Below are 13,215 nucleotides of genomic sequence, written 5' to 3'. Positions count from 1 at the left end.
TGTTAAATTAATTAAAAACCTGAAATATTACCCTATGATTTATGGTTTCAATTTATGGAGCTGTGACACTGTTTTATGAATATGTAAGAATTAAATTACGGTGAATTTTTGTCATTAGTAATGATAATTAAGAATTTTTCTCCTTGATCTGATCTCTCTTCCAACTAGAAAGCTCAAAACTGGAAGCGGGTGAAGTGATATTTAATTCCTCATCATCTCACCTTCAATCCCTCTCTCTTTCTCCCTACTATGGCTACAATACACAAACCCCTTGGACCCAAGCTTAAACTCAGGATTTCTCACTATTATAGCTGCAATTGCATCTTTGTTCCTTTTTTGGGTTTTCTTTCTCCACGACAAGTACTTGTATTGGGGCAACAGAATTGACTGTCACCAAGAATCCAGCCTCAGGTGTGCCCTTGAAGAAGCTTTGTTCTTAAACAAGTATATATCATTTGGTTTTCCTCAGGTTTCTATATATTTTAGTGATTTGATTTTATTCCTTTCATCAGATGTTATTTTGAGTTCTGCCCAACCCAATCTTTAGATGCCCTTGGGGAAGTTTGGGAACTGCTAATTTGAATTTATGTTTCACTGGTTTTTAGTACTAGTACTTGTTTAGTTGGGTTGGATTTGAGAAAGGAAAATTGTATTGGGATAAGTGGACTAGAATTTGAAAATTTTAATTTCTGCAACTATGTTACAACTTTTCTTGTTGCAGGACCTTTGTGATGCCTTCTGAAATTTGCATTAATCCACAATACACAATAAGAAGGGGATTCTTCATCACTCTAACAACGCAAGCTAATAGGAAAGGTATGTTTACACATTAATTAAAAGATATTTACTCTTTTAGCCCTATTACATATTATATACAATAGCCGTGATCGCCGGCTATATCATTCTCCGTCGTCGTTTTACATGATGGAACAAGCATGTGGATTGTCGTCGCTGAATGGATGATTGTACGCTGGTTCAATATAATACCCTTGTTGTCCATACCTTTGTTGTATGTATCCATAATTGTACACCGGAGTCTGGTAACCTTGATTTATCGGGTTATATCCATAACCGTATTGCGGATGTTGTGGGTCAACAGTGTAAGTCTGAGAAAATATCCCGTCCATCCAATGAGGAGGAACATATGCCGGATAATTGTCCATCTTATTTATTACCTCCGCCATAGCATCACCGTGACCACTAGGTGCCGTCGCTGTCGCCGGATCTGGAACTGGAACTGGAGCTGGAGCTGGAGCTTCTTTGTTCTTCACCTTTGCTTCTTCTCCTCTTTCATCGCCTTTCTTATCATCATTCTTTTTCTCTCCAGCTCCGGCTTGATCTTTCTTACCATCGCTCTTTTTCTTGCCGGCTTTGGAGCCTTCTTTATTGTCATCCCTCTTTTTCTCGCCTCCTCCATCTACTTTCTTAGCATCGGTCTTTTTCTCGTCTCTTCCTCCGCTGCCGCCGCCGACTTCTTTCTTTGCCTCGTCTGTCTTCGGCTGAATGACCTCAACCGACGTCCGGAACTTCTCCGACAGGTAAGGCACGAGGTCCTTAACTTCCATTGTCCCCTTCACCGTTACCAGATCCTTTCTGTCGTCGACTGTGACGCTCTCAACTCCTGTTAATCGGTAACGTCAGTTATAATTTGAAAAAATATTTGTATAATCGCAGAGATTGAAAAAATTTATCTACCTTTAATTTTTCTGATGATCTTCTTCATTTTGGTAATGCAACCATCACAATGAGTTCTGATTTTCAAAACCACCGTAATCTGCGTTGATTAATTAAATCCAAACGAGTTAATCACTCTAATTGAAGTTTAATCTTCCATCCAACACATCATAATCAGAAACGAATTTAAATTAATTATTTTTGATAACTTGCTGGATCCGCTTTGATATCCTTTGCCGGAGTTACCTGCAAAACAAAACCGGAGACAGGATCTCCGGGAAAACTCTCCGACGATCAAGTCAGTTTTTGTAAGGATGAGTCTATAATTTAGCAATAGCTTTGTGGGAAAAAATGTGAACGTACCTCCCCCCTTATTCTTAAGGCTTTTTATAGGTGTTTTTTGGGTAACCGCCGAGGGCGGTTACTCCTTAGTGGGCCACGTTCTGAGGGCGGTTACCCCTTTTTAGGCCATGTCCCTTTCGTGGCTTTCATGGCAACGAACGTGGTTTTGAGTGGGAGTCCTGACGCTCCGTCTAGGAATTCGGGGCGGTTTACTCGTTGCGCCCGCTTCCTTCATTCGGGTCCCGTCCAATCTTAGCCCATGGGGCTTTAATATGGGCTGGGCTTGCGAAATGAATATAACCCGTTTTGGGCTTCGCGGGTTATCACATGCCTCCCCCTTGGTCTAGCAAGAGCCCTTTTAGGGTCTTTTTATAGGGGACGCTTCGTCTTTGTCCGATTATTTCAAAGTTTTGAATTTGTGCATTTCCCTTCTTTCGTTTTCTCCGGCGTCGACCTTTTAATTCCGTTACTTCTTTTCCGGCGTTGACCTCATAATCCCGTCACTTCACTGTGTTGTCTTTTTCATGTAAGTTTTTCTTTTCACATTTGTTCCTTGTTCGGCTTTTTGCTTCTGTTTTCCTTTTATCGATCATGTCAGACCTCGACTTCGCGCCGTTGGATGACGATTATGTCCGCGAGGTCTCTAACGAGGTCGAAGAGATGGTTGAGGAAGCTTCAACCAGCTCTCCTGGGTGTAATTCTCATCCCGCCGACTTCCTTCATCTGGCGAATACAACCGACGAGGGTTTAGGTTTTGACCCCAAAAAGTTGATTCCGCCACCTGTCCCAACCCCTCGTTTGTTACCAAAGAAGGACAGGTCGGGAAGTCTGGTTTGTCAAGAGACAATCGATGATTTGCGGGAGCATTATCCCTGGCTCCGAGGTCTCGAGACGATCATTCCTGGAGAGGATAGGGGGCCGGGCGATTACCCAAAGGGGTACTTCACTGTTTTCGTGGCCCAGATTATCTGCGGCTTCACTTATCCGCTGGCGGATGAGATTGCTTCCGTCTTAGGCGGTTATGGAATCGCGCCCGGGCAACTGCATCCTAACGGCTGGGCCGATTTGACTCTGGACAAATTTTTGGCGGATTGTTTGGAGGTTCCCTTTTCGCTCAAGATCTTCTCCAAGCTCCACCATTTCAAAAGCTCGGCGGGGTATTTCACTTTCATCCGCCAGAGCGGATACTATGGTTTTGACGAGAAGCTGAACAAGATCTGCGAGTGGGATCGATCTTACTTTTTTTATCAAGTTTAATGAGGAAAACCCGAACTTCCTTCGTTGCTGGAGCCGACCCAACGTAAAGAGTTTGAACTTCGGGTATCCCAGCAAGGAAGAATCCGCCGTTATCAAGTTCCTGAAGAGCACTCCTCCTTTTGTATGGACATACGATCAGGCCTTTCATATGCTAAGGAGCCGAGTAGCGATTGCGTACCGCGAGGGGGATCGCGTTGTCTATATTCCTTACCGCGTTTTTATGCAAGGTACTTTTTATTTCCGAGTTGATGGTTTCTTTTAACCCTTTGCAGGGGTGATCCTTTATCTCAAATCGCTGCAGATCGGGAGGCCAAAGCCCTGGCGAGAAGAAAGAAGCGGATGACGGAAACCGCTTCCGTTGTAGGGGCGGATCCTTCTGGAGGGACGATTCCTTCTATTGGGGCGGCTTCCCCGGTTAGGGCTTCCGCTTCACAAGGTCCCGCTTCTGCCTCCGAGGATCTTCCTTTAACCAGGAAGCGGAAGATAAGTGCGGATACAGAGTCTTCTCGTTCTAAAAAGAAGAACACTTCTGTGTCCCTTACTGTTGGCGGTGCACCTGTATCCGCCTCATCTAAAGGAAAGAGCAGTACCCCCATTCACGAGGTATCTTGATCTACTCCCTCTCGTATTGCTACTTTTTCCTCATGAGCTATCTGCCGTTCTCTTGATATTTTTCTTTATGCTTTTGCAGCCAATCCCCGATATTAGCGGATGGTGGACTAGGACTTTCGGCTTGGCTGTGAACTTCTCTTGCAAGGATATTGTATCTTCCATATGCAATGTCCTCGGGCGACTTCCCTCTGCCTCCCGTGTGCGCGAGCAAGTATCGCTCCCTGCTGCTGTGGAAGGGATCGAGAAGCGTTCTATAGAGGTATATTATTGCTTTGTCCTTCGCTTTCAAATATCTTGTGTTTATTGTAACCGCATATTTCTATTCGCCCATTTTTATTTATGAGTCGTGTTATATGCAGATTCTCAATTTCGCTGAGGGCATTCTCCGAAGGGATGCAGAGCGAGCCAAGGAGTTGGAAAGTCTTGGTACGGAATTGGCGACTCAGAAGTCGCTTTATGATGATGTCCAAGGGAAGGTGAAGGTCCTAGAGGGCACCTGTCAGAAGGCCGTGGGGAGAAGGAGGAAGCCCTTAAATCCCTTCAGGCCAAGTCCGATGAACTGCAAAAAGCCCTCGACGACCTAGCTGCTTTCAAGGAGGCCCAAAAGGAGAGGGTTGAGGAGATTTTGGCTGAAGATGGCGCCCGCATCTACTGGTATGGGGAGCGGATTCATGCGGCTTATGAGCACGGGCATCAGGGTCTAGTACTTAACCGCCCCAAAGTTCCCATCCCTGAAAAGGATTTAACTGGGGAGTGGGATAAGCTGGAAGCCGAGGATGCTGATATGGATGAGGTACTCTTCTTAGATTGGAAGAGTCTTCAGGATCCTCCGATTAGCTGCGAGATCCCTATTCAGCCCGCAGAAGGAGAGGCACCCCAAGCCGTTTCTCAACCTGTGCAAGAGGTACCTCTCACCGAAGAGGTTACTGAAGCGGTTACCGATTCAAGGGTTGAGGATTCGCTTGAAGTAGATCCTCCTACCGGAGGAGATGAGGGAGTTGCCGCAGTCCAGGAGGGCATTAGGGGCGAAGGAGAGGAAGCTGTAGCATAGCTTAACTTATATTTAGACTTTTGTATGTAAAAACCATGTAACAAACCGCTCTGATATATATATTTTCTTTCGGTTGTTGGTTTTCATATGTGTGTGATTGTCACTTTTTTGCCCTTTATATGTGCCCTTTGTCTTTTTGCCGACTCCATATTTGTGTTTCTTCATAGCTAGGGTGGCCAGACCCTTTTTGCAATTTTGAGTACTCGTTTATCCGCTTAATTTTATGCCTTAACTTATAATTCTTCTTTCGAAAATAATCATAAGTTTTGATCATAAGGTTTTGCGAGTGATGCGTAATCATGCATCCGCCTTTCTTTAACAGGCAACACGTTTATGTGTTTTTGATTTTAACCCTAAGGTTTTTGATTTTAACCCTAAGGTTTTTTGCGAGTGATGCGTAATCATGCATCCGCCTTTCTTTAAGAGGCAACACATTTATGTGTTATTGATTTTAACCCTAAGGTTTTTTGCGAGTGATGCATGATCATGCATCCGCCTTTCTTTAAGAGGCAACACATTTATGTGTTATTGATTTTAACCCTAAGGTTTTTTGCGAGTGATGCGTGATCATGCATCCGCCTTTCTTTAAGAGGCAACACATTTATGTGTTTTTTGTAAAGAATCCGCATTTTGTTGTAACATACTGAGTGAATGTAATAACTTTTATTTGATGACGAGAAAAAGTTTATTACATATGTACACCAATTGTGCGGGATCGAAGCCTCATTAAAACCTTTTATCAGAAAACCCAGTGGGAAAAACTCATAAAAGGAAAAAGAGTACTCGTCATTTCCTCGAACTACTCGGCCTTTCTATATAGGCGTAGATTCTCTAGATTCCAGGTGCGCGGGAGCTTCTTTCCGCTCATTTCTTCTATTTTAAAAGTGGCTGGTCCCAGCTTCTTGGATACTTTGTATGGTCCGATCCAGTTGACGCTCAGCTTGCCTTTGCCATCTCTGGATTGTATTTTATCCGCTTTTTTCAAGACCAAGTCGTTTTCGTTGATTATTACTTTTCGCATTCTTCTGTCATGGTATTTCTTGATTCTATTGCGGTACATTGCCATTCGCATGTAAGCTTTCTCTCTTCGTTCCTCCACAGAATCCAAAGCATCTCTGATGTTGATAGGATTTTGTGTGTCGCAATAATAAATTGTCCGAACTGTGGGCGACTTGATTTCAACAGGTAGGACTGCTTCGGCTCCATAAACTAGCGAGAAAGGTGTTTCTCCTGTTGCTGCCTTTACAGAGGTTCTGTATGCCCACAACATATGGGGTATCTCATCCGCCCAACCTGTTTTTTTGTCACCTAGCCGCTTCTTGATGCCTTGAACCATGGCCCTGTTGGTAACTTTTGTCATACCATTTGATTGGGGATGGTTTACAGAAGAAAAATGATTCTTGATTCCCATGCTTTCGCAGTATGTTTTGAACTTGGCACAGCTGAACTGGGTGCCATTGTCAGTTATAAGCTTCTGCGGGATCCCAAATCGCATGATAATGTTCTCTCGTAAGAACTCGATCATTCGCTCAGGTGTTTGTGCGGTTACTGCCTCCGCTTCTACCCATTTGCTGAAGTGGTCTACTGCGACTATCAAATACTTCCTTTTCTTTGTTGTTTCTGGGAATGGACCCACTATATCAATTCCCCATGTTGCGAATGGCCACGCCGTCATTATAGTGATTTGTTCAGCTCCGAGAACATGCTTTTCATTCGCATGGATTTGACAGTTGTGACATTCCGCAACCATCTTCTGGGAATCTTCCACCACCTTGGGCCAGTAGTATCCCAGCAGTTTGACCTTTCTTGCCAATGCCGCCGAAGCTTCGTGCGCGCCACAGATTCCTTCGTGTAGTTCTCACAGCACATAGTCTCCTTCATTGCGACTAACGCATTTCAACCATGGACATGTGTATGATCTCCGATACAAAGTTCCATCCCGCATTGAGTATCGTGCCGGCTGCCCAATTATTTTTCTGGCTAAGCTCTTATCAACCGGCAAATCTCCTTGCTCCAGATACTGACGGATTGGTATCCGCCAATCTTCATCGTCTTCCAGTTCCTCGATGATCATAATCTGATCAACCTCGAATGCTGGTGCCGATTTTATTTCCAAGCTGCATGCTTTTTGACTCCCTGGTTCTCTACTTGCCGCTGCTTTTGCCAATTCGTCAGCTTTTGCATTTTGGCCTCGTGGAACATGCACCATCTCCCAAACGACTCCCTTATGCGTTAACTCTTGTGTCAATCGGCCGATTACCTGATGGTATTTTACGAGTTCCTCCTGTTTCACCAGATAATTTTTTGTGATCTGGTTTATCATGAGTTTGGAATCGCTGTAGATTACCACTCTTTCTGGGGTGAGTTTATTGAGCAACTTCAATCCGCATATCATTGCTTCATACTCTGCGGCATTATTGGTAGTTTTGAAAGTTAATTTTGCTGCATAGCACATGCGAATAACCTCCGGGCCCTTGATGACGACTCCTAGCCCAGCTCCGTCTGCAGATAAGGCCCCATCTGTGTACATGCTCCACTCTTCTTTTTGTGCCTTTGGACATTCATCATCATCCCAGGTGAATTCGTTCACGAAGTCGGCGAGCACTTGGCTCTTTAGCGCTGGTCTTCCTTCATAGCGGATATCGAATTCGCCCAGGCGAATTGACCATTCCATCAACCGGCCGGATGCGTCAGGTTTCTGCAGTACCTTTCGCATTGGGATGCCAGTTCTCACAATGATAGTATGCGCTTGAAAGTATGGTTTCAATCTAGCCGCCGTGGTTATCACTGCGAGGGCCATTTTGTCCAACCTCGAATACCGGAGCTCTGCATCCTTCAGGACTTTGCTCACGTAGTACACTGGATATTGTTGCCCTTCTTCTTCTCGCACCATCACAGTGCATATCGCCATGCTGGTGACGGATACATAAAGAAACAAATCTTCTCCGTCTTTCGGCCTACTCATTAAGGGCGGATAACATAGTAATCGCTTTATCCCCTCAAATGCTTCTTGACAATCCAGCGTCCATTCAAAGGACTTGGATTTTTTGATGGCATTGTAGAAAGGTAGACATCGCCTAGCTGAGCATGATATGAATCGCCCTAATGCCACCAACCGCCCGTTCAGTCTTTGTACTTCCCTTATGTTCCTTGGCGTCTTCATCTCCATTACTGCTTTAACCTTCTCAGGATTCGCCTCAACCCCTTTGCCGCTAACAATGAAACCCAGGAACTTTCCCGCTCTTGCTCCGAATGTGCATTTCTCTTGGTTCAATTTGAGGCCATATTTGATCAACACTTCTAGGATTTCTTTGATATCCCGCGGGTGGTCTTGCATTTTCTTGCTTTTGATGATCATGTCATCAACATAGATCGAGAAGTTCTCGCCGGATTTTTCTGAAAATATCTTGTTCATCATCCTCTAGTATGTTGCTCCCGCGTTTTTCAATCCAAAGGGCATCACCTTGAAGCAATAAGTCGCCTGGTGAGTTATGAATGATGTTTTGATTTCATCCGCCTTCTCCATGGGTATCTGATGGTAACTGGATTTCACGTCGGTGAATGATAAAGCTTCATATCCTGCAGTTCCATCTACCAATATATCAATGTTAGGAAGTGGATACATATCTTTCGGACATGCCTTGTTCAAGTCTTTGAAGTCGACGCACATTCTGTACGTTCCATTCGACTTTTTGACTAGCACCACATTGGCTAACCACTCCGGATAGGTGACTTCTCGAATTGCATCTGACTTTAGCAAATCCGCCACTGCTTTTTCAATCGCCTTTTGCCGCTCAGGAGCATGTCCCCTCTTCTTTTGCCGCACTGGGGTTGCCCCTTTGTCTACATTCAACCGATGGGTTGCTACGTCTGGGCTTATTCCTTTTAACACTTCATTTGGGGCGGCAAATGCCGACTCACATTGGATCAATACCTCGGTAATGGCCTTCTTTGTTTCTTCTGAGAGTCCAGCCGCTATTCGCACGTTCTTGTCATTCGAGATGGCGAATAGTTCCGTTTCTCCCAATGCTTCCGCCGGGAGCTTCTCTTCGACTTTATCCTCCTCTTCCGGTTTTGGTTCAAGTGATAATGTATAGGCCTGTTGAGATACAAGTTGATCACCTTCAACTATGACTCGCCCTTGGTGTGTTGGCAAATGTAACGTTAAATGCTTCATTAAGATGAGCGACTCCGTCTCCGACAGGAATGGCTGTCCCAGAATTATGTTGTAGGCCAGTGGGAGATCAACAATTGCGAATTCTAAATCACCTCGCCATTTTAGATTCTTATCGCCCATTTCTGCCTCCAACACCACCTGCCCACTTGTTTGGGAGGATTGACCCCCAAAACCAGTTACATCCATGAAGGTGTGTTCCACCCGCTCGTCGTTGATTCCCAACTTGTTGAATGCTGTCCGGGTAATGACATTGCAAGAACTGCCTGTGTCGATAAGGACCCGTTTGACGTCCCATCCTTCAACGGCCATCGTGATCATCAGGGCATCCGCATGTGGCTCCGTGATTCTCGCAAATGAGTAATTGAGGGCATCCCCCCTATGTGTATTGCTCTTTCGCCGTTCACGGCGAGTTCTTTTTGTTGGAGGCTCGTAGATTCCGCCTGCTATCACGTTTATCACCCCTTTCTTCTGCTTCTTTTCTGGCCGTGTTTCTCCCTCATGCGGGAGCGTTGTTTTCTCATCAGCTGTATCTTTTCTTACAAATTAACTCAGCTTGCCTCTCTCGATCAGTTTTTCTATTTCCTTCTTCAGTTCGTAGCAATCATCTGTGTCATGGCCATTCAACCTGTGGAACCTGCAATATTTGTTAGGATGTCAACCCAAACTGGTTCGACCTTTTACCTCGGGGAACCGCACATCCTTCTTCAGGGGGCTCTTTTCGATCCAAAGTAACACCTCCTGGCGAGTCGTGTTTAGTGGCGTGTGATATCCTCCACCTTGAAAGGGACGATCGCCTCTTCGAACAAAATTACTTTTGGACTGGGTCTGACGCCGACTGTCCGAAGTGGTTCTAGCGGCATCTCTTTCTCGCCGAGTTTGGGCCCTATGTTCCCTGTTGACATCATCCACTTCCATGAATTCCTTTGCTATCTTCATGAGCTCGGCTACAGTGTGTGGTTTGTTACGGATGATTTCTTCCCGCATGCTCCAATCTGTGGTTCCATCCGCCATTATGTTGCGAATACTCACGATATCTGGGTTCTGCAATCGCACCAGGATATCGTTAAAGGCGACAACAAATTCCCTTAGGGAATTATAGTTCCTCTGTTTGATCTCCTTCAGCTGCCTATCTGTCACATCTGCTGCTTTACAGCCCACGAACTTCGCTTGCCCCTGCAACATCCATTAACTCTCTGTACTTCCTGACATGAGCCTCAGGGTCAGAATTTGGATCCCCATAGTATTTTGGTATGGCAGGCGCTTTGATTCTATGATCTGGAATGAATTCCCGCAACGAAGGGGCAAAAGGTGAATCGCTCTGGATCTCTGCTCTTGGCCTAGGCGAGTACCCCATTCGCTCCATCATGCTTCGTAATTGATCTTCTAAGTCAATATCGGGTATTCGCCGGACTTCTTCCATCCGCTGCTGGTGAATTCTGGGTGGCATCCATCCGCCCATCGGTGTTGAGACGTGTGCCTATTGGGGGACTAACCGCTATCCCGTTATAGGATCAAAGTTCCATGTGTGCTCTCGCCCAGGAGTCATCAACTCCGAATGTCTGTGAGGAAAAGGTTCCACTTGCTGTAGCGGAAGAGTGCCTTGCACTCCTGGCAACGGTTGGGATGGCTGCCAGGTCGGATGTATCGTCGTAATGAGATCTGGGTGCGAGTAGTTGCTCGGGTGGCTGTGTGGGTTTGTGCGACTACTCTGGCCCACTTGATTTGGCGCCTGAGATGGCTGCGGGAGGGCCGACATGACAGGGATAGTCGGTGATTGTGTTGAGATAACCACAGGTTCTTGAGGAGCAGCCGCCACGACGGTATTGTGTTCGACGAGGGCCGTTAGTAAATTAATCATTCGATCTCCAGCCGCCTGGCTCATGTTCGAAGCCAAGACTTGTCCAGCCATCTGTACGAAATCACTATTGGACATTTCCATCTCAGTTTGCACTTGGACCTCCAATAACAGACTCAATTGTCCCGAAGGACCCGATGAGCTAGGCACCACAGGCTGTGTACTTGCAGGTTGCGAATTCGCAATACGTGGTCCTCTGGAGTTCATACTGGTTGATCTAGTGGTAACGCCGGTCGTTCGTGATGGTTCTGACATGTTCTTCATGTACTTTTAACCAAATGTTAGTAAAAAAGGTCCACGATCACCGCACCAATGATAACTTGCTGGATCCGCTTTGATATCCTTTGCCGGAGTTACCTGCAAAACAAAACCGGAGACAGGATCTCCGGGAAAACTCTCCGATGATCAAGTCAGTTTTTGTAAGGATGAGTCTATAATTTAGCAATAGCTTTGTGGGAAAAAATGTGAACGTACCTCCCCCCTTATTCTTAAGGCCTTTTATAGGTGTTTTTTGGGTAACCGCCGAGGGCGGTTACTCCTTAGTGGGCCACGTTCTGAGGGCGGTTACCCCTCTTTAGGCCATGTCCCTTTCGTGGCTTTCATGGCAACGAACGTGGTTTTGAGTGGGAGTCCTGACGCTCCGTCTAGGAATTCGGGACGGTTTACTCGCTGCGCCCGCTTCCTTCATTCGGGTCCCGTCCAATCTTAGCCCATGGGGCTTTAATATGGGCTGGGCTTGCGAAATGAATATAACCCGTTTTGGGCTTCGCGGGTTATCAATTTTATTATTAAATTAATTGAGGTTTCTTCACCTCCGGTTTCTTCTCGGCGGCTTTCTCATCCGCTTTCTTCTCAACACCACCGTGGCCGTCTTTCTTCGGCTCCAGAGATACAATCTCTACTTCCTTCCTCATTTTCTTTTCCAGCCTCGCTTTCACTTTCTCAGGGTCAACCTCCCCGGTCACCGTCAATTTGTTCGATTGACGATACGTCTTCGCCGACTCCACACCTTGAACAACAAATCACAAACTTCAATTGGCAATCCTAAATCAATCAAAACAAATCAATCAATCCTATTCAATTCTCACCTTCTAAATGCTTCACGGCTCTTCTAATTTTCTTACAACAGCCTTCACAATGCATGTTCATTTTGTAAACAGAAACAGGCTTCGGTTCGCCGGCGGCGGAGGCGGCAGCGTTTTTATCTCCTTCGCCTTCTGTCTGCTCCTAAGACAAACAAAATTGCATCAGATGAGAAAATCTTAATGAATATTCGAAACAGTAAAGTGTGATTCAAAGGTGAATTCAAGCAATAAGGTGTTAAAAACTTTGGTAGAGTAATTTTAATTTTAATTTTATCCTAACATCATGATATTAATTAGGCTAATTTTACTTTTGATTTCAATTACACTTAATTCAATCAAAATTTTCATTTTTCCAAATTTATCCACCTAAAAAAATAATGTTTTAATCAAGTTTAATTCTTCAATTTTTTTGGTTTAAGATTATTTAGGTGGTGTTTTGTTTATGAGAGAGAAAGTTAATGTTTAAAAAAAGAAAACTTAAAAAATGATAATTTTGAAAAATAAAAAATTTGGTTATTTAATTCTTAAATTTTTTTTTTGAGATCGATATTGGTCAAATTTAAAAAAATAAAATTTTTTACCAACAATATATACCGATCTAAAAAAAATATGAAACCACGTAATATTTATTTGAAATTAACCCAGACAACTCACTTGATCTGGTCGAGTTTCAAACTCCATCACTATGTCTATGTCGCGTAGTCCGGAACACTTTCGAAAAGCTAGTTTGCTCTTTGCGGACATAGCTTTAATCATAAGATAATCTTGGAGGTCCTCCATCACCATGGCGGCACCTTTGAAATATTTCCACATTTAGACTGATCTTTGTTCGGTGTTTGTCAAGCACTTCAAATGGGTGATGGTTTGTAATGAATGAAAATTCAACTAATAGAACAAAATTAACTTTGAAATATAATGTTTGAATACTTACGTTTCTCTTTATGTTTTCCTTTTTACTTTAAAAGAGAGAGTTTTATGTGTTGGTTAGACATCCTTTGTTTCCCTTTTATAGCTGAAAAATCAATCTTTTCAACCGTAACAGTCAATTTCATTGAATTTTCAGTTTCGAATTTATTTATATTATAACCGATTAAATTTAATTTCATTAAATTTTCAAAACTGATTAAATATAGTCAAATATACATCTTACCATTTTTAAGAA

General features: G+C 44.2%; 1 protein-coding gene across 1 annotated transcript; it reads right to left on the bottom strand.

Annotated features, from left to right (window-relative positions):
* Window positions 1-917: 917 nt before the first annotated feature.
* On the bottom strand, window positions 918-12,839 carry LOC136208141 (heavy metal-associated isoprenylated plant protein 5-like). The gene is made up of 5 exons (XM_065998957.1): window positions 12,708-12,839; window positions 12,057-12,195; window positions 11,768-11,977; window positions 1,696-1,782; window positions 918-1,621 (listed from the first exon to the last, which is right to left on the bottom strand). Exons 1-5 carry the CDS (start codon window positions 12,837-12,839, stop codon window positions 918-920), a joined length of 1,272 nt encoding a protein of 423 aa, XP_065855029.1.
* Between the last annotated feature and the right edge of the window lie 376 nt (window positions 12,840-13,215).

The sequence above is a fragment of the Euphorbia lathyris genome, chromosome 10 (genome assembly GCF_963576675.1).
Source record: "Euphorbia lathyris chromosome 10, ddEupLath1.1, whole genome shotgun sequence".
Lineage (NCBI taxonomy): Eukaryota > Viridiplantae > Streptophyta > Magnoliopsida > Malpighiales > Euphorbiaceae > Euphorbia > Euphorbia lathyris.
The sequence above is the reverse complement of the archived record's forward strand: the minus strand, read 5'-3'. Positions and strand labels throughout refer to the sequence as shown.